The sequence below is a fragment of the Cetorhinus maximus genome, chromosome 6, assembly GCF_964194155.1.
Source record: "Cetorhinus maximus chromosome 6, sCetMax3.hap1.1, whole genome shotgun sequence".
NCBI classification, from domain to species: domain Eukaryota; kingdom Metazoa; phylum Chordata; class Chondrichthyes; order Lamniformes; family Cetorhinidae; genus Cetorhinus; species Cetorhinus maximus.
In genome coordinates, this window is record NC_135884.1 from 67,925,566 (window position 1) to 67,951,891 (window position 26,326).

At 42.5% G+C, this 26,326-nt stretch overlaps 2 protein-coding genes across 3 annotated transcripts in view; one reads left to right on the forward strand and one right to left on the reverse strand.

The window, feature by feature from the left end:
• The first annotated feature begins 2,442 nt into the window (after window positions 1-2,442).
• On the forward strand, window positions 2,443-8,399 carry LOC144681337 (uncharacterized). Its single transcript, XM_078542931.1, has 6 exons — window positions 2,443-2,535; window positions 2,627-2,705; window positions 4,690-4,720; window positions 6,646-6,765; window positions 6,864-6,977; window positions 8,042-8,399. The coding sequence occupies exons 1-6, from the start codon at window positions 2,501-2,503 to the stop codon at window positions 8,077-8,079; spliced, it is 417 nt and encodes a 138-aa protein (XP_078399057.1). The 5' UTR covers window positions 2,443-2,500; the 3' UTR covers window positions 8,080-8,399.
• Window positions 8,400-14,812: 6,413 nt separating this feature from the next.
• Window positions 14,813-26,326, reverse strand: part of bap1 (BRCA1 associated deubiquitinase 1) — a 52,941-nt gene continuing 41,427 nt past the window's right edge. For both annotated transcript variants that reach the window (XM_078543811.1, XM_078543812.1), the window contains 5 exons: window positions 24,733-25,184; window positions 18,417-18,589; window positions 17,433-17,525; window positions 16,828-16,900; window positions 14,813-15,630 (listed from right to left, as the gene is read on the reverse strand). In XM_078543811.1, the coding sequence (XP_078399937.1) occupies window positions 15,497-15,630; window positions 16,828-16,900; window positions 17,433-17,525; window positions 18,417-18,589; window positions 24,733-25,184 (925 nt within the window). In that variant the 3' untranslated portion in view covers window positions 14,813-15,496. The remainder of the gene's footprint in view (window positions 15,631-16,827; window positions 16,901-17,432; window positions 17,526-18,416; window positions 18,590-24,732; window positions 25,185-26,326) is intronic.

A 26,326-nucleotide genomic window follows, 5' to 3' on the forward strand; every position in this document is an offset into this window, starting at 1 on the left:
AATTATCATGGGGAATGAGGAAATGGCAGAGACATTGAATAAATATTTTGTGTTTTCACAGTAGAAGACACAAGTTACATACCAGAAATAGAAGGTAACCTAGGGGCTAATAGGAGTGAGGAAATTAAGGTAATATCAACAGAGAAAAAGTGCTGGACAAATCCCTGGGGCCTGATGGCCTACACCTTAGGGTTGTGAAAGAGACAGCTGCAGAGATAGTGGATGTGCTGGCTATGATTTTCCAAAATTCTCTAGTTTCTGGAACAGGATCCAGCAGATTGGAAGTTAGCAAATGTAACACTGCTATTCAAAAAAGGAGAGAGAGAAAACAGAACTACAGGCCAGTTAGACTGACATCAGTCATTGGGAATGTACTGAAATTTATTATTAAGGAAGTCTGAACAATACACTTGGTAAAGCATAGTATTATTAAAACAAGTCAGCATGGTTTTATAAAAGAGTAATCCTGTTTGAATTTTTAAAGATGTAACTAATAAGGTGGATAAAGGGGAACCAGTAGATGTATACTTGGATTTCCAAAAGACATTTGATAAGGTACCACACAAAAGGTTAATACACAAGATAAGGCTTCATTGATTTGGGGTGTTTATATTAGCACCGATGGAGGATTGGTTAATGGAAAGGAAGCAGAGAGTAGGCATAAATGAAGCATTTTCAAGTTAGCAGGCTGTGACTGGTGCAGTGCTGCAACCATCAGTGCTGCTGGGGTCTCAGCTATTTACAATCTATATTAATGACTTAGACAAAGAGGTAGAGAGTAATATATATAAGTTTGCTGATAATACAAAGTTGAGTGGGAATGCAAGCTGTAAGGAGGACACAAAGAGGCTGCAAAAATATATAAACAGGTTAAGTGAATGGGCAACAAGGTGGCAGATGGAGTATAATGTGGGGGAAGTGTGAAGCTGTTCACTTTGAACATAACAGAAAAGCAGAATATTTTTTCAAAGGAGTGAAACGTGTAAATTTTGATGTTCAGAGAGTCTTGGGTATACTCGTACAAGGAACAAAAAGTTATGCAGGTACAGCAAGCAAGTAGGAAGGCAAATGACATGTTGGCCTTTATTGTAAGGGGATTGGAGTACAGGAATAAAGAAGTCTTGCTACAATGGTATAGATATTGATTAGACCACACCTGGAGTACTGTGTGCAGTTTTGGTCTCCATATTTAAGGAAAGATATACTTTCATTGGAGGCAATAGAGCGAAGGTTCACTAGATTAGTCACTGGGATGACAGGATTGTGCTATGATGAGAAACTGAGTAAATTGGGTCTATATTCTCTGGCGTTTCGAAGAATGAGAGGCGATCACATTGAAACATTCAATGACAGGGTAGACACTGAGAGGTTGTTTCCCCTTGTTGGGGAGTCTAAAACATGGGGGAGGACACAGTCTCAGGATAAGGGGCCGATCATTCAGGACCAAGATGAGGAGAAATTACTTCGCTCAAAGGGTTGTTAATCTTTGGAATTCTCTACCCCAGAGGGTTGTTGATGCATATCATCATTGAATATATTTAAGGATAAAAGAGAGATTTTTGGTCTTTCAGGGAATCAAAGGATATGGGGAGTGGGCAGGAAAGTGGAGTTGAAGCCCAAGATCAGCCATGGTTGTATTAAATGGCAGAGCAGGCTCGTTGGGCCGTATGAACTACTCTTCATTTCTTATATTCAGTCTCTGGATTGGACAGGGGGTGGGAGGTTTGAAACTGACCAGTCTCTTTGGTGGGGGTGAGGGTCTGAAAATGACCAGTCTCTGGGTTGGGGGTGAGGGTCTGAAAATGACCAGTCTCTGGGTTGGGGGTGAGGGTCTGAAAATGACCAGTCCCTGGGTTGGGGGTGAGGGTCTGAAAATGACCAGTCTCTGGGTTGGGGGTGAGGGTCTGAAAATGACCAGTCTCTGGGTTGGGGGTGAGGGTCTGAAAATGACCAGTCTCTGGGTTGGGGGTGAGGGTCTGAAAATGACCAGTCTCTGGGTTGGGCGAATAGGGGTCTGACACCGACCAGTCTCTAGATGGGAAGGGTCTGACAGTGACCAGTCTCTGAGTTGGGGGTGGGGGTCCAAAACTGACCAGTCTTTGGGTTGGGGGTGGTAGGGGTCCGAAAATAACCAGTCTTTGGGTTGGGGGTGGGGGTCTGAAACTGACCCGTCTCTGTGGTTGGGGGGGAGGTGGGGAGGCGTGGGGTCTGAAACTGACCAGTCTTTGTGGGAGTCCGGCGCTTAACCGGATACTGAGTGACAACGTCGTCCATTTGTCACTCACGCGTCACTATGGCTTTGGGTTCCTGGTTAGTGAAATGTATCTTAAACTGATCCGGGTGTACGCAGTCCTGAGCCGTGGCTGAAACTGACCCCGGTGTACCCGGTCCTGAAGAACTGACCCCGGTGTACCCGGTCCTGAAGAACTGACCCCGGTGTACCCGGTCCTGAAGAACTGACCTCGGTGTACCCGGTCCTGAGCTGTAGCTGGAACTGAACATGCAAAAGAGGAAGAGTCGCCCTCCGCGCAAATGGTAAGTCTTGACCATCCCTTCTGTGGCCATTAGCTTCCACGCTGCTTCATTGCTGTTGCTAATTCCCTGTCCTCTTTTCATTCTCCGCTAGTATATCCGTCTGGGATAAAAATGATCCTGCTATTTATCCCCATCCAATAACCAATCACTGGACCTTGCTGAAATACCAGGTATGGTACACAACACAGAACACAAGCACAGAGAGGAGCTGGGGCAGTAATTGTATCAACCACAGGCTGTGTAGCTGGACCTCCAGGCCAGGAAGGGTGACACTGGGTTACCCCAAAAATTACAAATGTCCCCTTTAGGACACCAATATTGTGATCCAATCAAACTAAAAGATACAAAAAGAAATTTATGCTCGCACCCCACCCCCCAACCAAAAATAAACCAAAAATACCTTTTCAACTAAATAAGAATTACATATTGACGTGAGGAGGTCTTGTGGCACAGTGGGTATCATTCCCCACCTCTGGGCCACTAGCTGCAGGTTCAAGTCCCACTTAAGGACTTGGTGGCCATGGAAGGTGCATTTGTAATGTGGCAAAACAGGTTGATTATCAGCCTGTAAATCCACCCAGTACACCTGATGGCAGGTGACAAGTGCGTGAGAGTTTCCTGGTCAGCCATACTGCAGAAGGCAACGGCAAACCACTGCAATACTTTGCCAAACATAATCACGGACCAATCCAATGGAAGTTCATGGTCGCCAACTCCCTCTTAGAGCATGGTACCTGAAGGAGGAGGATTATTGATGTGCACAAGGCATCCTATACCCTTGGTGTCATCTGGTTTTAATCCTTCCTCTTCAAGGCCATCCAGGCACATTATGTTGTTGGGACCTAAAATCATTTGCATCATTCATCAAATCTTTGCGGCAAGGGGAATTACTCTGTGCTTCTCTTGAGAGAGAGGTGCTTACACAACGGAGAAACAGTCTCTATTACCTGGCAAGGCTTTTAATTACTGGTTGCAAAATAAATATCATGATCAAGGTCATTGGACCTATTGAAATTTACCAATTCAGAATGACCCTAAAAACTCTCGTTTCAGCATCCAATTATTCCTTAATTCCAGAGTTGCTCCTCCATTAATCTATTTGGGTATCCAATCCATGAATTGATAGCTATTTGTGTGAAACATTTTTTGCTATCAGTCCTAAAGTTTTCTTTTACTAGTTTTAACCTTTGTCCCCTGTCTTACTTTTATATTTTAACTTAAATCAAAATTCAGGATTTATTTCATCTTTTCACCTTGCCAATTTGTCTAGCTTTACTGAAATTGAAATTAGCTAGTGGGTACTATGGAATGAAGCTTCTAAACTGTGTTTATATTCTGAAGTTCTTCTCTCACTCTTTTGTCCTTCCCTCTGGTCCTGGCTTAGTGGGTAGCACTCCTACTTCTGAATCAAAATGTTATGGGTTCAAGTCCCACTCCACCAGGCAGATACTCCCAGTGCCTGTACCAAGGGAGTGCTGCACTGTCGGAGGTACTGTCTTTCAGATAAAATGTTAAACCAAAGCCCTGTCTGCTCTCTCAAGGTCTGCAAGACCCCACAACATTATTCAAAGGACAGTAGGGGAGCTTTCTTTGGGGTCCTGGCCAATATTTATCCCTCAATCAATATCACTAAGACGATCTGGTCGTTATCGCATTGCTGTTTTTGGGAGCTTGCTGTGTACAAACTGGGGCTGCCACTTTTCCTACATTGCAACAGTGACCACATTTCAAAATTACTTGAGATTGTGGTGGGGCAATAGGAGCACAAGTCTTTTTATCCTTTGATTTCCCATGATCTGCAGATAACTCTTTCAATAAACAAATACCCACCATTCCCCCTGTCATGTTTGGGTTCGAGAAGACTTTGTACAAGATCATATCTGGATAATCCACTGATGGTGGGACTGCAAAGAGAAATCAGGTGTGACCTGCTCAGTCAGAGATAATAAGATGTAACAGAAGTACAATAATAAGTCAGCATGAATGGGTTCAAGAGAAGACCGCATGAGTTTATGGTACAAGAAATTGGGGGACATAGTGAGAGGGTGGTAGTTGGAGCAGCCCTAGTGAATAGTGATCAGTATGTTGGGCATAATGGTTTGTTCTCTATTCTAACTAAAATTTAAAAATGATTAAATGTTTCTATTTTTACAGGCACCTGGATTGACCCTCAGTGTGCCTGACAGTAAGTGGATTGGAATCTATGTAAAATTGACAGACATGGAGAAGCATTAGTGACATATATTTATAGGATAATTATCAGTAAATTACTGCTAGCAGAACAGAATGGCTAGGGCTGGAATCCTGGTAAATTAATGGGTTCCGATGTTAGTGCAAATAGTACAGAGTCAGTGATTAGAGTCAGTGGGACAGGGGTAGTTCATTACAGTCAGTGGGATTGGGGTTGGTGGTTACAGTCAGTGGGATTGAAGTCAGTGACTACAGTCAGTAGGGTTGGGGTCAGTGATTACAATCGGTTGGACTGGGGTTTGAGATTACAGTCAGTGGGATTGGGGTTGGTGATTACAGTCAGTGGGATTGAAGTCACTGATTACGGTCGGTTGGGCTGGGGTCAGAGATTACAGTCAGTGGGATTGGGGTCAGTGATTACAGTCAGTGGGATTGGGGTTGGTGGTTACAGTCAGTGGGATTGAAGTCTGACTACCGTCAGTAGGATTGGGGTCGGTGATTACAGTCGGTTGGACTGGGGTTGGTGATTACAGTCAGTGGGATTGAAGTCAGTGACTACAGTCAGTAGGATTGGGGTCAGTGATTACAGTCAGTGGGATTGAAGTCACTGATTACGGTTGGTTGGACTGGGGTTGGAGATTACAGTCAGTGGGATTGGGGTCAGTTATTATAGTCAGTGGGATTGAAGTCAGCGATTACAGTCAGTGGGATTGGGGTTGGTGAATACAGTCAGTTGGATTGGGGTTGGTGATTATAGTCAGTGGGATTGGGGTTGATGCTTACAGTCAATGGGATTAGGGTCAGTGATTATAGTCAGTGGAATTGGGGTCAGTGACTGCAGTCAGTTGGACTGGGGTCGGAGATTACAGTTAATGGGATTGGGGTCAGTGATTACAGTCAGTGGGATTGGGGTCGGTGGTTACAGTCTGTGGGATTGGGGTCGGTGATTACAATCGGTTGGACTGGGGTCAGAGATTACAGCCAGTTGGACTGGGTTCAGGGATTACAGTCAGTGGGATTGAAGTCAGTGACTACAGTCAGTAGGATTGGGGTCGGTGCTTACAGTTGGTTGGACTGGGGTTGGTGATTACAGTCAGTGGGATTGAAGTCAGCGATTACAGTCAGTGGGATTGAAGTCAGTGATTACAGTCAGTGATTACAGTCAATGGGTTTGAAGTCAGTGATTACAGTCAGTGGGATTGGGGTTGGTGAATACAGTCAGTTGGATTGGGGTTGGTGATTATAGTCAGTGGGATTGGGGTTGGTGGTTACAGTCAGTGGGGTTGGGATAGGTGATTACAATCAGTGGAATTGGGGTCGGTGATTACAGTAGTTTGGATTGGGGTTGGTGATTACAGTCAGTGGGATTGGGGTAGGTGATTACCGCTGGTGGGATTGGTGTCGGTGATTACAGCCAGTGGGATTGGGGTCGGTGATTTCAGTCGGTGGGATTGGGCTCTGTGATTACAGTCGGTGGGATTGGGGTCGGTGATTACAGTCGTTGGGATTGGGGTCAGTGATTACAGCCGGTGGGATTGGTGTTGGTGATTACAGTCGGTGGGATTGGTGCCGGTGATTACAATCTGTGGGTTTGGGGTCAGTGATTGCAGACATTGGGATTGGGGTTGGTGATTACAGTCAGTGGGATTGCAGTCAGTGATTACAGTCAATGGGATTGGGGTCAGTGATTACTTTGTGTGGCATGGGATCAGTGATTTAGATAGGTGAAGTTGTAATGGTTGTTCATTAAGAATGTAACATGCCGTGATTTAGCATTTGCAATGTAATGACGCCCATTAAAACAGACTGAGTAATATTGACCTGAAATGGAATCTGGAACCATGGATTGAAGTTGCTGTGATTTTTGCACTAATCTTTGCCTCTTAATAACCCAGTTCCTTGTCTCTCACCATTGTTTAGCACCTCCAGCCTATTATAAAGAGTCAATGTCTCGTTTTCGCTGCAATGGCTGTTTGAGCAGTGTCGCAATGTCGAGAATTAGTGACTACCTACTGGATGAGTTTAGTGAGCTGAAGCCAGGTCTGCATCAGTTACAAATGGTTTTCATTGTTTCTGTGTGATGAAGACTTGTTCATAGAAAATAATAAGCCATATTTTTTGTTTTACAAAATGGGTAGGTGCCTATCCAGCCACTAAGCCTAGGATTCCTCCTGAGTTTGCAAATCCATACGAAGAGATGAAGCTGAGCAGCTTTAGATATTGGATAGAGGGAGATTTCTGTGGTAAACTTTGTAAGTAATTGCATTCTTAACAATGGGTAATTGTGCAAATGGCAATGTGATATGCCCCCTGCCCTGGAGGTAACACAGTGCCAGGTCATACAGATGAGAGAAGTCCCAAGCTTCTCATGCCTGCATGTCCGTCCTTGGCCTGCTGCAATGTTCCAGTGAAGTTTAACGCGAACTGGAGGAACAGCACCTCATCTTCTGACTAGGCACTTTACAGCCTTCCAGACTGAATATTGAGTTCCAACAATTTTAGATCATGAACTCTCTCCTCCATCCCCACCCCCTTTCTGATCCACCTTTTTTCCAATAATTTATATAGATTTTTCTTTTCCCACCAATTTCCATTATTTTTAAATGTATTTCCATCCATTGTTTTATCTCTACCTTTTAGCCTATTTCGATCCCTTCCCCCCACCCCACCCCCACTAGGGCTATCTGTACCTCGCTCGTCCTTCTTTCTACCCTTAATGTCACCTATTATCACATTCCTTAGATAATATCACCACCTTCAACACCTCTTTGTCCTTTTGTCTATGACATCTTTTGGTTATCTCCACCTATCACTGGCCCTCTATCCAGCTCTACCTGTCCCAACCTCCCCCCCCACCCCCGCCCCAAACCAGCTTATATTTCACCTCTTTTCTATTTTTCCGTGGTTCTGTTGAAGAGTCATACAGACTCGAAACGTTAACTGTGTTCCTCTCCGCAGATGCTGTCAGACCTGCTGAGTTTTTCCAGGTATTTTTGTTTTTGTTTTTAATCCCCTGGTCTCAGCCTAGTGCTTGAGCTGACCTGAGCTTCTCTTAGTTAGATGGACTGGAAACTCCATCAGAGTTCCCAAAAATGAGGGATTGAGAAGCCACTAGGGTGAGAAGCTACATTGTGTGGTTTTTGATTGCAGATACAATTGAGGTGAGGGATTTGGTCATTGCATCTTAAATGTGGCTAAAGAAAAAAAAATCTGAATTATGATTAATCTTTCTTGACTGCAAAATGCCAATAGTCTGAATGAGTCAGTGTCTTTTATTAATCCTAATGTAACTGTTTACCGACTTTCATCCTTTCAGGTCCAATAGTGCGAAATAAACCTGCTGCAGCATGGTGAACTGCAGCAACTCCTGACCTGAGACCTTGTGAGCGCCCTGGCTCCTCTGTGTATTTTCTTCTGACCAGTTTTGATTTTTCTCATTTTTAGCACATCTTTTCCATCAAGTTTTATGCATTTTGAATAAACCATGTAACCAAAGAGAATTCAAACTGCCATTTCAAAAAGGTGACAGGCTGATCATGTATTTACTGCGCTCCTCTCTCTCTGATGTTGTCAAGTTTAAATATATCATCCAGCTCCCACTTTTCCATGCTCCAATTAGCAAAACCCTGGGAAAAGCAATAACTTGTAGTTATAAAGTATGTCATTACATCCTCATGACGTTCAATGATTTAGTTTTGCAGCCACTGTTGTTATGTCAAATGCAGCAGGCAGCTTGCACACATCACTTTCTCACAGATGGTAAGTAAGATGAATGACCAGTTATGATGTTGAAAATGGGATTGGTGAAGAGAGAAATGTTAGCGAGAAAACCAAGACTCTTGACCCGCCTTCAAATAAGGTCATGGGATCTCTCACATCTACCTGAACAGGCAGACAGGGCCTTGGTTCGACAATTCATTTGAAAGTCAGCACATTTAACAATTGCAGCACTCCCCCCACTGAAAATTATCAAACAATATGAAGCTTGAACTCACAATCTTCAGTCAAGAGTTTGACCAAACTAGCCAGGCTAACATCCATAAGACCATAAGACATAGGAGCAGAAATTAGGCCATTCGGCCTATAGAGTCTGCCCCGCCATTCAATCATGGCTGATAAGTTTCTCAACCCCATTCTCCTGCCTTCTCCCCATAACCTTTGATCCCCTTATCAATCAAGTGAGAAATGAATTCACTCACCAAAGGGTCCCCACAGTAGGAGGGATGTGAATTCCCCACCAGTGTAACCTGGGATCAGAGTGTGTGAATTCCCAGTGTATCCTGGGGTCAGAGTGTGTGAATTCCCAGTGAACTCCTTCCTTAACTGCACTGTGGGTGTAGCTACACCACAGGTACTGCAGCGGTTCAAGAAGGCAGCTCACCATCACCTTCTCAAGAGCAATTAGGGATGGGCAATAAATGCTGGCCTAGCCACCGACACCCACGTCCCGTAAATGAATGAAAAAAAATTCCATGGTCAAGGTGTGTGAATTCCCAGCCTAGAACCGAACAGTGGACTGTGTAAGAAGAGATGAAATAAATAATTGAAGATCCTTTTTCACGGTAATGTGGAGGTGGCGCAGGCTGCATAAGAGCAGGATTTAAGGGGTAACCATGATGGAGGAACTCTGAAGTAGATCTTTTGCTGATAGAAATCATGAAGAGTTTAGAAATGTTCATTTTGATTTCATTAGGGCAAGTGGTGTGGTCCTGTGCATGTTGAGTTTGATGGACGTGTGGGTAAGAGTTGTGGTGTGTGAGGGCTGAAGAAATATTAGGATAGGTCAAGTTGAGTCCTGGAGGCCACTAGCACATCCCTTCTAGGGCTGATTGATGGATGTAGTGGGATTTCTGGGTAGGTAGAATGACTTTGATGGTGGGGAGCACTTACCATCAGGGAGGCTGAATTCCATCAGTCCAGGAAACTGGGGAAATGAGGGCGGGGGGAGACATGGGCGAACAAAACAGGCCAAGAGGCTGCAGCCATAGAAGCAGAGAAACATGACTTGTACTAAAACCAACATGTGCACAAGTGGATAAAGCACCCCCAATAGATTACAAAATTTACAGATAGATGCAAACCACACCAATGGCAGCCACTGGAGGGTCACTGCATTCCAACAGGAGATGGGCCATTAGGTTGGTCTCTCTAATTCCAAAGAGCAATGTCACCACACTTCTAAGGATGTGCATACAGATGGCTGTAGTTTCGTATTAACACAAATAGCCAACAATTATTGTTGCACAATGCAACTGACAGACTGGTAGAAACTAAACTAGATGGACCTGGGTCTTTCATCTCACAGCTGCTGTTGCTATGTAAAATATGTATGATTCATACAAACCTAATTCAAGCATCTAGTGTCGGGATACTCAGCTGATTTAACTATAGGACCTGGACAACAGATCTCAGCAATTTTGGCCCATTGTGTCTGTGCTGGCTCTTTGCTGGAGTAATTCAAAATTAATACAACTGCCCTGCATCCTCCACATTGCTCGGCATCTTCTCTGCAATAGTCTTTGCTTTAAATACTCCATGTGGCAAAATACTCCATAATCAAACAATGGAAAGGGGAAATTTTCATAAATCCTCCATTCTCTTCGTGATCATTTTAAATTGAAGTCTCCTTCAGACTCCTCAAAGGAAATAGTTTTTCTCCGTTAAAACTATTATAATCCTGTTATTTAAAAACTTCATTAAAAAAATCTCTTCTTTCCATTCTCTGTTCCAATGGAAATAATTCCAGGATCCCAAGTTTCTCAAATCATCAAGATATACATCAAGAATGGGACAAGACTATTTCAACCCTTCAAGCTTAACCCACTATTTAATGGAGTCATGGCTGAATTCTGCAAACCCATCTTTTCTCAATTTTCCTTCCTACCATAGATTAAATCTGTCAATCTCAGATTTAAAATTACCCATTGAGTTAGCATTTGCTATTTGCAGGGGCAGGGGTGTGTGTGTTCTAAACTTCTACCATCCTTTGTGTGTAGAAGTGTTTCCTAATTTGACTCCTGAATGGTCTGGCTCTAGAGTGCTAGACTCCCCAAACAGCAGGAACAGTTTCTCTCCATCTACCCTATCTGTTCCTCTTAATATTTTTAAAAACTCCAGTCACCTTCCAAATTCCCAGAGAATATCCTAGTTTGTGTACAGGTATTATTCTGGTAAATCTACTCTGCACTCCAAGACCAATATGTCCTTCCTAAGATATGGTGCCCGGAACTATTCACAGTACCCAGGTGTGGTCCAACTAGGGATTTGCATAACTGAAATGTGTCTTCTGCCTGGAAACCCAAATCTTTTTGGACTTCCACTGTTTCTAGCTTTTCACCATTTAGAAATCTCAGATTTACATACATTGAAATTCATTTGCTACGATTTTGACTATTCACTTAATCTATCAATAATTCTTTGCATTTTTATCCTTCCATCTACATTACTTACATTGCTGCCTATTTTGGTGTCATTGGCAAATTTGGATATGTGGCTTTCTGTCCCATCATGGAAGTCATTAATAAATATGGCAAATAGTTGAGTCCCAACACAGATGGTGGCATAGAGGTAATGTCACTGGTCTGGTAATCTAGAGGCCCAGTCTAAATGAGTTCAATTCCCACCACAGGAGCTGGTGGAATTTAATTTGATAAACCTGCAATATAAAGCTAGTTTCAATAATGGTGACCATGACAACTATCATTGATTGTTGCAAAATCTACTTCACTAAAGCCCTTTAGGGATGGAAATCTTCTGTCCTTATCCAGTCTATCCTACATGTGGCTCCAGACCTACAGCAATGTGGTTGATTCTAAACTGCCCTCTAAAATGGCCTAGCAAGCCACTCAGTTCAATGGCAATTAGGGATGGGCAAGAAATGCTCACCTTGAAAAAAATAAATAAATGATCCTTGTGAGATGCCACTAGTCACATTTGCTAATTAGAGTACCTGTCCATTAGCCTTATTCTCTCTCCTGCAATTCAGTCAATTTTCAAACCAGGCTAATAATTTGCCTTCAATTATGTTAGCTTCAACTTTAACCAACAGTTTCTTGAGGGTCTTTATCAATGCTTTCTGAAAGCTCATATACACCCATAGATATTCCCCTATCCACTGCTTTACCCATCTCTTCAAAATCTGATTTATCAGGTATGACTTACCCTGTACAAATCCATGCTCAGTCTCTATGATCAGCTCAAAATCTTAGTAGCTGTTTTGCATTTGTCCCTTTCAAACAGTACAGTGAACTCAATCATATTATGATCAATATTAGATAAATGTTCACATTCTGTTAACTAAATGTGGTTCATTACTAAATCTAACATGGCATGTCCCTTGTTGGGTCCAGGCCAAACTGCTGCAGAATACTACCCTCAACACAAAAAATTCACCAACTTTTTGATATGTGCTAGTCTGCTTATTCTAATCTATATGAAATGTAAAATCCTCCATTAAAATCATATGCCTTTGCTACATGCTTGTCTAATCTCTGCATGAATACAATCTATCACTTCACAACTGCTACCAGGCCTATACACAATTTTCAATAGTCCTACATCCTGTTCTATTAATTATACCAAGAAAATTGACACTGCTTTCAATGATTCTGTTTTACCATTGAAGTAATCATTGAGGCTACTCCTCATCCTCTACCATTTTCCCCATCTTTCCTGTCGACCTTATAACCTGGCAAATTTAATTCCCAGTCCTGTCTTGCAACCATGTCCAGAAATGGCGAGCATGCCATACCCTCTCCTCTAAATTTGACCTGCAATTCATTCAATTTGTTCCTTATGCCCTGTGTATTTGTATGAAGAATGCTTATTTGGTATATACTCACTAACTAGTCCTTCAGCTCTGTTTTACTCCTACATTTCTTATTTTCCTCTTGGTTTAATTATTTTAACTCTTTCAGTTTCCCTTTACCATAGGTCCTTAATGCACAAAATTTGACTTTTCCTCTGCTCTCATCCCTTTCATAGGAAACAGCAGCAGGATTAGGCCATTCGGCCCCTCGAACCTCCTCCACCATTCAACTCATGGCTGATCTTCTACCCCAACACCATTTTCCCCGTCCTATCTCCATATTCCTTGATATCTTTAATATCTGGAAATCTATTGATCTCTGTCTTGAATGCACTCAACGACTGAGCCTCCACAGCCTTCTCGGGTAGGGAATTCCAAAGATTCACCAGCCTATATGTTCTTGAACTATTATTTATACTACCTTTTCCACCTGAGCTCTCCCCACCTCACAAGTTTTAAGTCTTCATTTCCACTAGGTCCCTGATCCAAGCCCAGTTCAGGTGCAGCCAGTCCCAATGGTGCAATTCTTTCCTGTCCCAGTATCCCATGAAATGGATCTACTTTTTCCTCATGCCATTCCTTCAGCTTGTGTTCACCTCCCCAGTCTCCTGATCCCTATGCTAATTTAGTTCCTGGTACTCTCCAAACAGGACTTCTTACCTGTTCTATTCATGTTGTTGGTCCCAACATGGCCCATACCAACTGGACTTTCTCACTCCCTCTCCAACATAGTTTCAAGCCAGTTTGAGATGTCCTTTGCTCTGGGTTACTAGTACTGACTCAGCTTCCTGCTCACAGTAATTAGATCCTATTCAGCCAGTCACTTCACGGTTGATAGTTCACTCCCACTTACAGGCAGTTTCTGGTAACCAGCTTGCAGTTCTTTTTGCAGGTGTTAAAATTCTAAGTTAAATTCAAAATGTTAAACTAAATTTCGTTTTGAAATCCACTCACCATGAATTCAACAAATTCCCAACTCTGGACACTCTGTGCAACCACTCTTAAGTAGATTCGGATCTAATCTTTGGGATACACCATTTCTAACTCTTCTTCAGGGAAATTTCGTAACTATGGTTTGCCCACCCTGGCAGCATACTGATGAATCTATACTGTACTGACTTATGATGTTAATATACGCTAGCCAAAATAGCACACAGTAGCCTAATGGTCCATAAAATTAATCATTATTCTTGTACTGTATATGTCAAACCCAAGGTGCTATTGGTCTTTTCTATGGTTTTATCTATAGGCACTCGCACTTCCAGGGAATTATGCACTTACATTAGCTATCTCTGTCATCTACATCCTTCCATTGAATCCATATTACCATTCCATGGTTTTTCTCCCAAAATGCTTATCCACATTAAATTGCATCTGCCTATTCTTTCTGGGTTCTTCTCAGGTCCTTAACAATCCTCCTTGACGTTTGCCAATCTCCCTGCTTGTATTGTAAGCAGATTTTGCCACTGTGCCTCCTATGCTCAAGTACAATTTATCAATATACAAGTGGGCCAGGTCTGACCTCTGGGATAATCCACTTCCAATCATTCTCCAGGAAATTCCAACCCCCCCCCACCCCAACCAGCTGCCCCCATTTTTATATGTATTTAGGACATTAAATAAAACTTCTAAGCTGGCTGAATTCTTTAGAATGAATGTTAGCACTGCTAAGGGGACCTGATGTTTGCATCAGAATCTGAACGGACTGTGTAAGAGACACTAACCTTAGATATTGGGTCTGGAGTTGGTCAGGTGATGGTTGGTCCTTTGTTGGTCATGGCAAATGATTGTTCAAAATAAAGTAAACACATCTTAAGGAGATATTTCAAATCCATCATGGTTGAACAAAATATAGATTTCATAATGTAGGTTAACAGGGTTTTGGGGAGGGAATAACAAGGTTACTTGTATCTTAACTTTTGTAAAGGTGTCGGTGACCAGTATTACAGGTATTATGCCTGTGAGGCTCGTATCTCTGTGTCCTTACAGGTGTAATAGTTTTATTGTGTCAGTCATGTGGTACATTGTTGGGTAATTTTGCTGTATTTCAGCCATAGGGAGACTGCAGTCAGGTCTGGGCTGCAGCAGAACCAATGCAAACACTGAGTAACACCACAGCAGATCTAGTTTCTGGTTAATAGGAATCGCTGGCGTCATTGAACTGGAGCTGAGCCAGCCATCAACATAACATAATTACACCAAATGATCTTTCCATTTTAAACACAGGAATCATCTACTTTTAATACAGATCAGTTTCAATTATTCACTGACTACAACCAATTTTTAAAAAAGTGCTCTTTAATTTGAACTCGCATTTAATTCAAAATCGTAACTGTTACCCTCTGAATAAATAGGGCTTTATTCCACAGTCTTTGTTTATTCCCACGTTTGTTTATCGCAGGTCAAGCAACCTAGTTCCTTCAGGTAGTCAGTCAGTTAGCGGCCAGATGTGTAACAGTTGTCCTTTAAACGATCCCCAATATAAATGCACTTCCACAGACGACAGGGAATTTAGAGGAATGCCTGAATTTGGAAGGTCCAGGGCGGAGAAAAGAATAAATGGTGCAAATTCAGACAGTGTATACACAGTGGAGGACCAGAACAAGGTTGCAGTTGCCATGTAATCGGTACTGTCTGGCTTGCAAGCACTGAACAGTGCTGGGATGAGCACATGGGTTCTGTCTATGGTTGGTCCACTATTAGAAAGCAGCTGTTTCATATCACTGGCCCCAATATTGACTAACCCTGTGTTAAGTTTTGCTGGACTGTTGACGGTTTAATTTTTCAAACCAGATCCAAAGTTAGTGTAATTGTCTTGCATTCCAGTCAAGTGTCTGTAATGGGAACGCACAGCTCCACCAGCTGAATCCAGCACGCCTCAGTAACAAGAGCTGCTCGTCAGTCTTGCAGGGATAGGTCCGATGCTGAAGGCGCAGGTGCCTGGGCACTTGCCTGTCGCAAGCGTCACTGCCGCTTAGCTTTGTATGGCCGGGAACGTTTCCGCCGGTCTGGTTTGCGCTGTTTGTGCAGGCGCCCAATGCTCACGCCCTGTCTCCTCCGTACGGAGATGTTCTGCTCCACAAGGCTAGCCAGCATTCCTATAGGGAGAATTAGATAACAGTGATCATTAACTCAGGGATCTGTTCGTCAGTTAGATTGGAATTCACCCTGACCAACGGTGACTTTGACCTAGTAACCTTTCCATGTCATGTTCAGAAACATGTCCCTGCGGACTAGCAGCACGGCTTTCCCCACATTACCTATCACCCTTCCTACCCGAAGTACAATCCATCTAATTTTGAACAATATTGACATCAAACTACATCCAAAATGTTCAGTCTGGAACGTTTGAAGGGCATGAGAAGGGTGGTTCCATTCAAAGAATTAGATGTCTTTTTTTTTTATTTACACTCTCCACATAAGCTTGGATGCTAAACACAGCATTACCTGCAGACCATTTGAGCAACTTTGACCTACTTTAGGGACTTGTCCACTGGTTTCCCAATTCCAACATCATTCATAGTTAGGGGCTGTTTAAGTTAAGACAGCTCCTAGGTTTCCTGTAAATTCTGTGTTCATTAGGCAAGAGAATTTTAGCACTGGGGGCTGAAACATCATCTGATTTCTAGAGTCAATATTCTCAGGTTGCATGCAAAGTAACACCCCACTTACTCAGTAACTGCTGTCCGAAGAACACTCTTTAAACCACTTTTCAAACTTCCAGTACAGTCGATTGGAGGCGCTTTCAAGTAAGATTGTCCCAAAATGAGGGCCCAAGCCAATTCCAGTATAGCCAACAGAGGGCAGCTATGGGGGTGGTTGAGGGAGGGGGAGGGGCGCAGAATTTTCATGCCATCTGGATTGGTTTCGAGCCCAGGGTAGAAGGCTATACAGCCAATTCCCTTGCTACCATAACACAATTAAACTTCACAGTCAATACTTGGTGTTATTGCTAATACTTCTGACTGAGTATGGGGCTGGGTTGAGAAAGGGAGCAAGTAACACTTGCACAATGAGGTCTCACTCTATCCAAAGCAGAAAGATGACTCAATACATTAGTTAACTTAAAAAAACCCAGCTTTTAATGAACCCCCACTGCATGTACGAAGTCAGGGATTAGTCCCATTAAGTGCCACCTTGAAGGATGCAAAGGTGTTGAGACTGCAGCCAGATACCTCTATACAGAAACAGGCAGGTGAGGCTAGAACTAACATCCATGATATGATGTAGCAATGCTCTTCCCAATTGAAAAGGAACTCAAACAGCCTCAAAGGCTTTGGCAAACTGACCCTTACCTTCTTGAGACAGCATAGAGATGAACGTACAGATAAACTCATCGTAATTGTGGGTTCTTCGCTGATCATCAATCTGCTCAAAAGTAACACAAAAATGTCATTGAGAAACTGTTTATAAAAAGGTTTGCAAAACAAATAAACGGGTGACAATTTAATATATAGATGCCCAGCAACATCCTACCTAATGGCTGTCAGGCTTTATAGCTCAGAGCAGTTTGAACTGCAAACCGAGCACATCAAAAATTATTTTCCTTCCCATTGTTACTTCAGTTTTTCCCTCACATGAAGTCAGGGAGGATGATGAAAAGAACTGACCGCCCATCTAGTTTTCTTTCTAATTGACTTCAACTGAGAACAAATTTGGGCAGGGTCCAAAATGGGTGACCAATTTGCTATCGACCATTCTAACACTGCCAAAATCAAATGTCATACCCAGTAACCTGAGCTGGATCACTGATCCAAGAATACACCTTTCTCAGTGGTCATTGAAGAACGTGTGAGGTTTGACATTAAGTAACTGATAGTATAAATTGTTTGGTGTCAAGCAGTGTATTCATTCAGTGGGAGCAAGAGAGAGGGAGGGAGCAGGTGTCATTTCTATTCACCTTGTATTTCTTGCGCTTTTCCACCTCCTCTTTAAGGCATACCTCACAGTTAGAGATCTCAGCCTCCACACACTTCAATAAGGCCAGCAGCTCCTAGAAAAACACAAACACTAGTGAAGAGGAAGGGAACTATGTTTCCAGAAAGAACAGAGTTATCTTATAATAAACACTATGCCATCTCCCTGTCTCACACCTGCTAAGAGGGAAAGTGTAAAAAGTTAGAAATAAAATTGTTGAAACTTATGTTTTTCACTAAATGTGTCTATTCGCAGCTCCCAAGAGTAAAAGTAATTTGATCCTGTTTACTCACTGATTGTCTCCTCCTTCATTCTCTATGTACAAAAATGAACCGCCATCATTGCACATGGCAAATTAACTTGGGTTACTGTCCCTGTAAGCAAGTAATGCTTGGAGAATCAGGTGAGCTCTCTTCCTTTCCCACCCTAGCTGTTCAGAACTGTGCCTGCAGGAGACAGCAGCAATGGGATCAACGTAATTACTGTAGACAGCAGCAATGGGATCAACGTAATTACTGTAGTAATTGTAAAGGTAATACAGCAACACTGGGTTCTAGCCATCTCAAATAAGGGAATGACACCTGCAACAGCACAACTGTTGGCATTTTACTAGTTTTCTTTTCCTTTCTCCTCTCTTGAACCTAATGTCTCTTTTGATGGGGTATAGTTCATGGGTGCCAGCAATCTTCCATTACCTAGACCTGTTGCCTTTCAATGTCCACAATCCAGCAAGGCTTACTGATAGTAGGAGGTGCAGGAATTCTGGTTAACTTTACCTCTACCTAACCTGGGGCAGTGAGATTAACTGTGGGGTCCTTACCACTGCCCATGCACCTAATTCAATATAGACTGAAGATGAAACCTGGGACGTTCTTTGTCATGTGGTTCAGAACCTCACAGGACAGTGAAATTACCTTCCTATCTACCTGAATCCTTCCAGTTATCGCAATAATCGTCAGTCACTCACCTTAGGGGAATACTTTTCTGCAATATTTTGTTCATTGCTTCCGCTCCCTGAAAATTTCTCCTTCCTGTCACAGGATCCCGGGGACTCTTTTCCATCCTCCATTTTGACTTCTGTAGACCTGTCCGCACTGTGAGGCAATGGTGAGCTTTTAATGGAATCTGTTTTCTGCTGGTCTACAATCAAAGAGGTGACAGTTTAAAAAAAAATTATGTTCTGGTAGCAGTTAAAAAACTTTTTCCTGAAATTTGATATTGAACACCAAGGGAGATCAACTACAAATTATAGAGGTTTTATAAATTTGGATTCAGATATTCTCATGGGTTCAGCAATGCTGGTTACTCCCACCAGTAGTTCCTGGATCTAACTTTCAAGGGTGTGCCAACACTGTCCTGTATCTAATCACCACAACAGCATAATCCATGAGTCTAAAAAAAAGTCCTGGGATAGGAACTGGATATTTGTGCCTTTCATAGGTTCCCCATTTGCACTTGGCTAGTCTATCAGTAAGCTGTTAATATTTTACTACCAATTACAGTACAATGATTATCACAGAATATTTTAAGATCAGTGTGGAGGAGGGAATTTTAAAAAGTGACTGAAGACTAATAAATTCCTTAGCGGTTAGCACCTATCTACTCCTGCTTTTGTTGTGTCAGTATCACAGACTAACATCCATATTCTGCCAACATTTATGTGGTCAATGCCAGCTGAACCAGACATAAGCTGCTCATGTGGTAGTCATGGTAATAAAAAAACTTAGAAATAGAAGCAATCTAAAGATGATCCTTGAAGACTTCAAGTGCTGGGGCTGTGACTATTTCCCTTGGCAGCTTGTTCCACTATGGCATTGTCCTTGGGAAGAAAGATTGTTGATACACTGTCTTGGCAACAAATGGTCTTTGTAGTTTGTAAGGACGATTACCTCTTGTTTTGTCACTGCAAGAGGGCACCAGGTACTTGCTTCTGTCAATTCCCACCTGTACATTCCATATTTTGTAGAACATGGTCTGTCTATCTTTCTCCCACCTTTCCTGTAGTAATTCCCATTCCAAATCTTTGATCAAGCTTGTGACTCTGGTGTATTTCCCATACTGATTCGTGCAGCATGTCTTTGGATCACTTCAGTCTTATTTATATCTCACTATATAAAGATCCCACACACAACTTGCATACTCCAGGACTGAGCGAACAAATGTTTGGCAAGCTATAATTCTGATATTTGTGTTGCAATACCGCAGATTCCTCCTCAGAAATCCAAGAACCCTGCTTGCTTTGGATGTTACCTGCTGAATGTGGAACTCCCATTGAAGACTGATTTTAAGATGAACTCCCAGATACCTGTTGGAGAATTTGACTACAAAACTTAAAGCTATCTGTTGGTGTAATTTTTGTTGGTGATGCACATGACATACCATTTTTGGCACTGAATGCGATCTCCCATTGATCTTGCCATTTTTGCAATTTCCAAAGATCATCTTGCAATGAACTGATCTTAAGTTTTCCCTGATGTGTAAACCATGGAGGCATCTGCAAATATTCCACCCTGTTTTTTTTTAAACTTGTTGGGAAGGTCATTTATATATGTCAAGAAGAGTAAAGGTCCCAACACAGTTCTCTAGGGCACTTCAAAGGGGAGGTCTCTAGTGGGGGGAGGGGGTGATTCCCCATCACACACCACTCTTTGTCTTCTGTTGCTTAGGAAGTACCGGATCCCATTTAACAATGTTTCCCTGATTCCATAATAATGAAGTTTGAACAAGACCTTTTCACAGGAACTCTGTCAAAGGCTTTTGAGAAATCCAGTATTGCCATGTTAGTAGCTTCATCTCATTTGAGACTTGAAGCTATGTCATCAACAATCTTTAAGAGCTGTGTTTCGGTACATCTTTTAACCAAAAACCTATCCTAGGGAGACCAGAGAGTCTTGGCTGCAGTGAAAATGGGGAAACACTGGTACCTTGTCAATGGGACAAATCAATTAGCTTTACACCGATACTGGGTAAAACAATTAAAACTATAGCGATGTTGAGCTACAGACAAGCCGATTCTCTCATTTGATGGACACAATTTTTAATATTATTTACAGTTTTCCCCCAACTCTTGAAGGTGATGATCCATTTCTTTTTCACAGTTTCTTTCTCCCTTACCTCTCCTGGGTTCAGACTCCTGTTTCTTTTCCCAACAACTCCTGAAGGTGTTGACCCCAGTTTCTTTCCCTAACCTCTTGAAGGTGCTGACTTTTGCTGAGGTTCATGGCTTCAGTAGTGCCAACAGTCGTCCAGTAGCTCACTGCAAGTAGCCATTTTATCAAATATCACCATATCCCTGTGATGCTTGCAGGGTACCTAAGCATAGCTTGCCTCAGGGCTCAGTTGATAGCACTTTTGTCTCTTAGTCAGGAGGTCATGAGTTCAAGTCCCACTCCAGGATTTGAGCAAACACTCAAACTGGAACTTCACTGTGGAAGGTGCTGTTTTGACAAGCCATTAATCTCAAGATGTAAAGAATCATAAGACACTGTTCGAAGGGGTACAAGGAATATTTCCTGTGCAGAGGCAAACATCCCTGCTTTAACCAACACAACTGAAAACTGGTCATTTGTCATACTTGCTGTTTCTGGGACCATGGCTGCCATTTTAATCTACATAACAATAGTGGGTACACTTTTAAAAGCAACTCATTGAATGTGAAGCATTTTCATGAGGATATGACAGGGTGCTATACAAGTGCACACTTCTTTGTTCTTTTCTTACAGTTAAAATATAACCTGTCCTTACATGTGCAAAGGGACAATGAAAGACGAAACCAAAGAGGTGCTTTGTAAAGTGAGCAGGATCGTTGCTGAATTTTTCCCCTCTCAATACTGGATGGCACTGAGGGTAATTATACTGGCTCAATTGCTGCCCCTTCTGAGCTCAGCTAATTCAGAAGAAACCAGAGGCTGGGATTTTCCTGGTCTATGTGGAACAGATACTCACTGCACCAGCAGTGTAGCTCCCTTACTGTAGCTCCATTACTGCCAAGTTTCCTACATTATAACATGACAGTGCTTCAGAAATACCTAACTTGCTGAAAAGCACCTCATGATGTCCTGGGGCTGTGATAGGGGCTATAGAAATGCAAACCTTTCTTTCTTTACATCTTCTCTTGATTCAGGAACCTTAAATTGGAAAACTGTGCATGCTACTTCACTATTTAAGAAAGGTGAGAGATTGAAACCAGGGAATTATGAACCAGTTAGCCTAACATCTGTTATCAGGAAATTGCTAGAGTCTATAGTTAAGGATAGAGTGAGTGAACAGCTTGAAAATGTTCAGTTGATCAGAGAGAGCCAGCATGGATATGTAAAGGGTAGGTTATTGCTGATGAATCTGATTGAATTTTTTTTGAAGAGGTTATTAAAGTAGTGAACAGGGGAATGTCTATGGCTATTATTTATATGGACTTCCAGAAGGCATTTGATAAAAGTCTCTCATAAGAGATGGTTATCTAACATTGAAGCTCATGCAACTGTTGGCAAATTATTGACCTGGTAAAGAAATTGGCTGAGCAGTTGGAGACAGAGAGTAGGGATAATGGGCAGGTACTCTAATTGGCAGCATGTGACTAGTGTTGTCTTGCAAAGATCTGTGTTTGGGCAGCAGCTATTCACTGTAATCATTAACAACTTAGGTGATGGGATAGAAAGTCACATATCCAAATTTGCTATGACACAAAGATAGGCGGTATTGTCGGCAGTGTAGATGAAAGTGTCAAACTACAGAGATATTGATAAATTAAGTCAATGAGCAAAACTGTGGCAAATAAAATTCAAACTAGGCAAATGTGAGGTTATCCATTTTGGACCTAAAAAAGTGAAAAGATAGAAACAGTAGTGGTCTAAAGAGACTTGGGATTGTAGATGATGAGGGGGTTCCAGGTAAACAGATCATTAAAATGTCATGAATAGGTACAGAAATTAATCAAAAAGGTTAATGGAATGCTGGCCTTTACATCTAGAAGAACAGAATACAAGTCATCCTTCAGCTATACATAGTCCTGGTCAGACTACATTTGGAGCACTATGAGCAGTTCTGGGCACCATACTTTAGGAAGGAGGGTCTGCATTGTAGATTTACTGCATGATATCTGGATCCCAAGAGTTAAGCTACAAGGAGAGGATTAAACAAACTGGGTTAAGTTCCCTGGAACTTAGAAAGTTAAGGGGTGTTGATCAAAGTATTCAAGATGTTATTAACAGTAATAGATAGGGTAGATAGAAACAGTTATCACTTGTTGGGCCTGGGATTAGGGGCATTGTCTAAAAATTAGAGCCAGACCTACAGGAGTGAAATTGGGAAACACTTCTAAACAAAAAGGGTGGTAGAAGTGTCAAATCTTCCGTCAATGGCAATTGATGTTAGATCAATTGTTGATTTTAAAACTGAGATTGATATTTTTTGTTAATGAAAGATATTAAGGGATATGGGGCAAAGGCGAGTTTATGGAGTTAGGTCACAGACCAGCATAAGAACACAAGAACTAGGAGCAGGAGTAGGCAATTCAGCCCCTCGAGCCTCCCCCGCCATTCAATAAATTCGTGGCTGATCTCGTTTCGGCCTCAACTCCAAATTCCTGCCCTCTCCCCATAACCTTTCAACCCGTTACTAATTAAAAATCTGTCTATCTCCTCAAATTTATTCAGCGTCCCGGCATCCACTGCACTCTGGGGTAGTGAATTCCATGACCCTTTGAGAAAAGTGATTTCTCCTCATCTCTGATTTAAATCTACCACCCCTTAGCCTAAAACCATGGCCTCTCATTCTAGAATGCCCCACAAGGGGAAACATCCACTCGACGTCTACTTTTTCTATCCCCTTTAGCATCTTATATACCTCAATTAGATCTCCTCTCATCCTTCTAAGCTCTAGCGAGTATAGGCCTAAACTGCTCAATTTCTCCTCATAAGACAAGCCCCGCATCTCTGGAATCAATCTAGTGAACCTCCTCTGAACCGCCTCCAATGCAACTACATCCTCCTCAAGTAAGGGGACCAAAACTGTGCACAGTACTCCAGGTGCAGTTTCACCAACGCCTTGTACAGTTGCAACAAAACTTCCCTATTTTTATACTGTATCCCTTTAGCAATAAATGCCAAAATTCCAATTCCACAACCTGCTGTACCTGCATACTAGCTTTCAGCGATTCATGCACGAGAATACCCAGATCCCTCTGCACTGAAGCATTCTGAAGTTTCTCTCCATTTAAATAATAAGTCGCCTTTTTATTCCTCCGACCAAAATGGATAACCTCACACTTATCCACGTTAAACTCCATCTGCCACATTTTGGCCCATTCACCTAACCTGTCCATATCCATTTGTAAATTTCTTATTTCTTCATTGAAACTTACTTTCCCACCTATTTTGGTGTCATCTGCAAATTTAGCTATAGTACCTTCTATCCCTGAATCCAAGTCATTAATATAGATTGTAAATAGTTGGGGCCCAAGGACCGAACCCTGTGGCACCCCACTAGTTACAGCTTGCCATCCAGAAAAAGACCCATTTATCCCGACTCTCTGCTTTCTGTTGGTTAGCCAATCCTCTATCTAAGCTAATATATTACCTCTAACTCCATGTGATCTTATCTTGTGTATTAATCTTTTGTGCGGCACCTTATCAAAGGCCTTCTGGAAGTCCAGATATACTACATCTACAGGATCCCCATTATCCACTTTGCTTGTCACATCTTCAAAGAACTCTAGCAAATTAGTCAAACACAATTTCCTCTTCATAAAACCATGCTGACTCTGATGGATTGCATTTTGACTTTCCAAATGCCCCATTACTACTTCCTTAATAATGGATTCCAACAATTTCCCAACGACAGACGTTAAACTAACTGGTCTATAGTTTCCTACTTTCTGCCTTCCCCCTTTTTGTTATATTAGCATTTTTCCAATCGACTGGAACCTTTCCAGAATCCAGGGAATTTTGGAATATTATAGCCAATGCATCCGCTATCTCCACTGCCCCTTCCTTTAAGACCCTGGGATGTAGGCCATCAGGTCCTGGGGACTTGTCACCCTTTAATCCCAATAGTTTGCTCAGTACTTTTTCTCTAGTGATGGTGATCGTTCTAAGTTCCTCCTTCTCTATCACCTCTGCACTACCTGTTACTATTGGGGTGGTACTAGTGTCCTCCACCGTGAAATCAGACCAGCCAGGATTTCACTGAACAGCATTACAGGCTTAAGGGGCTAAATAGCCTACTCCTACCTTTCACATTGCAAGACGATACCCTGTCCCCTCAATCTCTCATCGCCTAGCTCTTACCTGTGATTCCGAGGGTCTTCAGCATTCCTTCATCTCCCAGGTGCAACAGGTTCGTGCTAACAACTGGCCCAAGGTCACGTACTGCTCGGTTATAACGCATGCAATCCACTCGGGACAGACTTTCCTCTTCCCCAAACAGCACTTTGGAGATGTGAGAGGTGACTGGGCTTGAAGGACGGGTGGGGTTGGCTGAACGGATAGGAGAACGGAGTGGCGAGTTGAAAGCGCTTCCGATCTCGGAGGCGGTGTCTGTACTCTCGTTGCTGGGGGTTGGGGAAGGCTGGGAATGGGCGGGAATGCCACCGCCAATGGTTTTTATGGAAAGAGGAATTGACAAGTCCTTCTGGGATTCCTTTAGCTTCTCAGTTAGCACGTTGATAGTGTTGGGCTGCAGAAGAGAGAGCTGTTCGCTGGGTCGTTGCTCCTGTAACAGATGGCTCTTCTTTTTATACCTGCACACAAAGAAACAAAAGGAAATACATTTTGTATAATGCAGAGACAACGGAGCAAATATCTTGTCATATTGCACTTGCATACGACATGCACAATAACTTGATTAGATTGTAACTACACTAACAATGAACCGAGGGATGTATGAGTATGTGGCCATATAGGTATTAAGCCAAATCCATGTCAAGGGTCCCCTAAAGTTCAGTAGATATATCATTGGCTAGTGTGGGTACCGCGCCTTGAAATTTGCAGGTTTCATCCTTAATCTGTGCTGAGATACAGTTGTCTTCGGTGCCCACAGGCCAGGAAGGCAAGTCAAGTTTCTCACTCTGAAGGACTATCCTGTGACATTCTGCTGCACTGTGAACAGATTGGGGCTTCTCTCTAATGTCTGCTGAGTTGAACAGTCTGCCAACACTCATTATTCAGGCAATTACACATTAAGAATGAATATGGTAATCCTGGGCGGGGGACATTTGGTGCAATTGTACCCAAGCAAGAGGGGTGCAGGAAAGGAAGCAGATGTGGGTCTATGTCCTGGAGCTGGATGAGGCTCTGCTAGATGAGCTCACTAAAAATAGTCACCATATGTCCATGTGTGAACATAACTGGTTAGTATCAGTGGGTAATTTGATTATGAGAGGAGACCTCACAACCAAGTCCGTCCTTTTGCCACTCATATGTGGATTTTCCAGCAGAGGTCACTGAGTATCAACTAGGAGTGAGAATCCTAGCTGAATTTTCTGATCATTCATCCAGACCAACTGAAGCACTATATCCCTAGCTGACATTACTAACGTCACACATAGCTAGAATTAAACCCGAGATCTCCTTGCTCTATATGGTTCAGTTCAATCCCTAAGCTGGTATACTTATCAATCCAGTCAAAAAGAAAAGGCCGTAACCAGGACAACAGCGCTAATTCACCCGCTCGCCTTTGAAAAAATGCCATTTGACCTTTTATGTTTAACCTCACTACAAGAGGGGAAAGGATACATCAGCATCACTAATTGACAGCCGAACCACTGCCTTGTCCCCCTGTTTTCTACCTGGCTTCCCTTCTTCTGAATGCAGTGACTGCTTGCTGCAGTTTGCTACCAACAGTTCATGGATACTTTTCGGAATCTGAATCCCTGGGAACTGA

Bases quoted from the DNA above. Each gene is read 5' to 3' on its own strand.
- LOC144681337 (XM_078542931.1), top strand. From the start codon at position 2,501: ATGCAAAAGAGGAAGAGTCGCCCTCCGCGCAAATG. The intron at 2,706-4,689 runs GTATGGTACACA...CTATTTTTACAG, and splicing joins GGACCTTGCTGAAATACCAG to GCACCTGGATTGACCCTCAG. The intron at 4,721-6,645 runs GTAAGTGGATTG...ACCATTGTTTAG, and splicing joins GACCCTCAGTGTGCCTGACA to CACCTCCAGCCTATTATAAA.